At 51.0% G+C, this 2,803-nt stretch overlaps 1 protein-coding gene across 1 annotated transcript; it reads left to right on the top strand.

The window, feature by feature from the left end:
- The first annotated feature begins 891 nt into the window (after nt 1–891).
- On the top strand, nt 892–2,283 carry LOC123158585 (aspartic proteinase CDR1-like). Its single transcript, XM_044576502.1, has one exon. The coding sequence runs from the start codon at nt 892–894 to the stop codon at nt 2,281–2,283; it is 1,392 nt and encodes a 463-aa protein (XP_044432437.1).
- Nucleotides 2,284–2,803: the final 520 nt, after the last annotated feature.

The following is a 2,803-nucleotide window of genomic DNA, read 5'->3' on the forward strand; positions in this document are numbered from 1 at the left end:
ATCATCCTGTACGTGTAGTACTCCCTCCAGTCGTTTTTACTCTGCATATAAGAATTGTTTGAAGTTAAACTTCATAAGGTTTGACGATATTTATATGAAAATATATTAACATCTACAATGCTAAATTTATACAATATGAAAACTAAAGTCATGATGCATCTAATGTTGTTGATTTCATATTCTGAATGTTGGTTTTTTTTCTATAAACTTGATCAAATTTTACGAGGTTTGACTTCAGACAAATCTTATATGCGAACTAAAACGGACCGAAGGAAGTATTATTGTATGCAAATTTATGGTAAGGTTCTAATGCAGCACGGCTTCAAATATGTCCCATCGTTTCTTCTGCCCCTTTGCCCCAACCAAGTTTCAACCTCTTCCAAAGAAACAAAATAGGGCTTTCAGCCCAAATCTTGTTCAGATCAATCGCCCACAGTTGCTTGCTCATATCCCTCAAAAATGAAAAATGGTAATCACCGTCGGAGTTCACCGAGGCACGGTGTGTTTAGCCATGCACTCACTGAAGGCGAGCGCGAAGCTTCGGTTTATTTAGCGTCATCGAGAAGCTCACTCATGAAGAGGCGACGAGGATTGGGGTGACAATGTGGGCAATCTGGAATACAAGGCACAAGGCAATTCATGAGAAAATATATCAAAGCCGGTTGGGTAGATATTGTTTTAGTAAGCGTTTCTTGGTAGTTAATTAATACCCCGCAATACCATGCCATCAATCACTCTGGATATCTTTTAGATTGGCAAGTAATTAATTTAATCATCATCATCGATCTTTTAGATGGAAATTAATTAATACCCCGTGATCTCAATGGCTGCAGCACCCAGTAGATGGACAAAATCCCCGGGAATTGAGTTTGGACTTTGGAGTAGGACACAATGCCGGGGACGACCATCTCCGGCGTTCTCCTGCTCGCCTGCGTCGTCCTGGCCGTGCAGCTCTGTGTGTGCACGGAGCTACGCAATAATGGCAGCCGCGGCGACGATGGGTTTAGCGTGGAGTTCATCCACCGGGACTCCGTTCGGTCGCCGTTCCACGACCCATCGCTCACCGCACACGGCCGTGTGCTTGCGGCGGCGCGGCGGTCCACGGCGCGCGCCCGGGTCATCGACGACGGCACCATGTCGGAGGTCGACCACAGGTCGTTCGAGTACCTGATGGCCGTGGGCATAGGCACTCCACCCACACGGATGCTCGCCATCGCCGACACCGGCAGCGACCTCGTCTGGTTCAACTGCCGGAACGGCACTGGCGCCGCCGCTGTGGACCGTCCTCCGAGCGTCGTCCTGTTCGACCCAGACAACTCGACGACGTTCGGCCTCGTGGGCTGCAAGTCCCGCGCATGCCGCGCGATCCCCGACGGCGCCACCTGCGCCCTCGCCTCCAACTGCAAGTACATCTACTCCTACGGCGACGGCTCTAGGACAAGCGGCCTCATCTCCACCGAGACCTTCACCTTCGCCCACGTCCCCGGCACCGCCCGCGGCCATCGGGGCCGGAGGAAGCGCGTGGCCACCGTGAACTTCGGCTGCTCCACTGCCACGGCTGGCACGTTCCAAGCGGACGGCGTGGTGGGCCTCGGAGGCGGCGCCCTCTCCCTCGTCACGCAGCTCGGCGCCCACAAATCGCTCGGCGGTCGGAAATTCTCCTACTGCCTCGTGCCCTACTCCGTGAACGCCTCCTCCGCGCTCAACTTCGGCGCCCGCGCCATAGTGAAGGACACAGGCGCGGTGGCGACACCGCTGATCCCATCCCTAGTGGACACGTACTACACCGTCGACCTCCAGTCCGTCAAGATCGGGAACATGACCATCGCGTCGCCGCACGGGCACCAGGACGTCATCGTCGACTCCGGCACCACGCTGACATTCCTCAACAAGGCGCTGCTGGACCCAATGGTGAAGGAGCTGAGCCGCCGGATCAAGCTCCCGCGGGCGCCATCGCCCGACAAGCTCCTGACGCTGTGCTTCGACGTGAGCAGGGTAGGGGAGCGGCGGGCGAAGGCGATGGTCCCTGACGTGACGCTGGGGCTGGGCGGCGGCGCGGCGGTCACGCTCAATGCGGAGAACACCTTCGTGGTTGTGGAGGAGGGCACCATGTGCTTGGCGGTGTCGGCGGTGCCGGAGCGGTTACCGGCGTCGATCCTCGGGAACATCGCGCAGCAGAACATGCACGTCGGGTACGACCTCGACAAGCGCACCGTGACCTTCGCCGCGGCAAACTGCGCAGCGTCATATCATGTTCCTATCCATCCCCCTCCGCCTATGTAACGTGTAGACCAAGCCATATATTTCATCACCACCATTAATCTATCTTCTATTTCTATCTATCTATATCTATCTATCTATCTATTCTATCTTGTGAGTGGCTACATCACAGTCGATTAAGAAATACCTATGTTTATCAACACATTTTCATAGGACTTTTTTTTTTGAAATCTCAAAAATGAAAAAAAAAAATCTGCACTAATCACTACGTGGATCAGATGGTTTGGAGTTGATTGAGAAGTAATGATTGTATATATTTTTTACAAAACTCTTCTAAATAACTAAATAATGGGCTCCACTACTTTCATTTCTCTCAACATGCACACATTCCACCTCACTGCAGCTGCCACATATGTCATCTCATCTCATCAAAGGCGCACCTTAACATGCATGGAAAAAGCTTTCCAATATTTTATGCTATTTATATATAATAAAATAATTATACAATAATCAAATGCAATAAATAATATATATTTCACTTTTATTCACATATGTTAATCTAGAATATTAATCTTTCATACAA

This window comes from Triticum aestivum, chromosome 7B (assembly GCF_018294505.1).
Source record: "Triticum aestivum cultivar Chinese Spring chromosome 7B, IWGSC CS RefSeq v2.1, whole genome shotgun sequence".
In the NCBI taxonomy this organism is placed as follows: Eukaryota; Viridiplantae; Streptophyta; class Magnoliopsida; order Poales; family Poaceae; genus Triticum; species Triticum aestivum.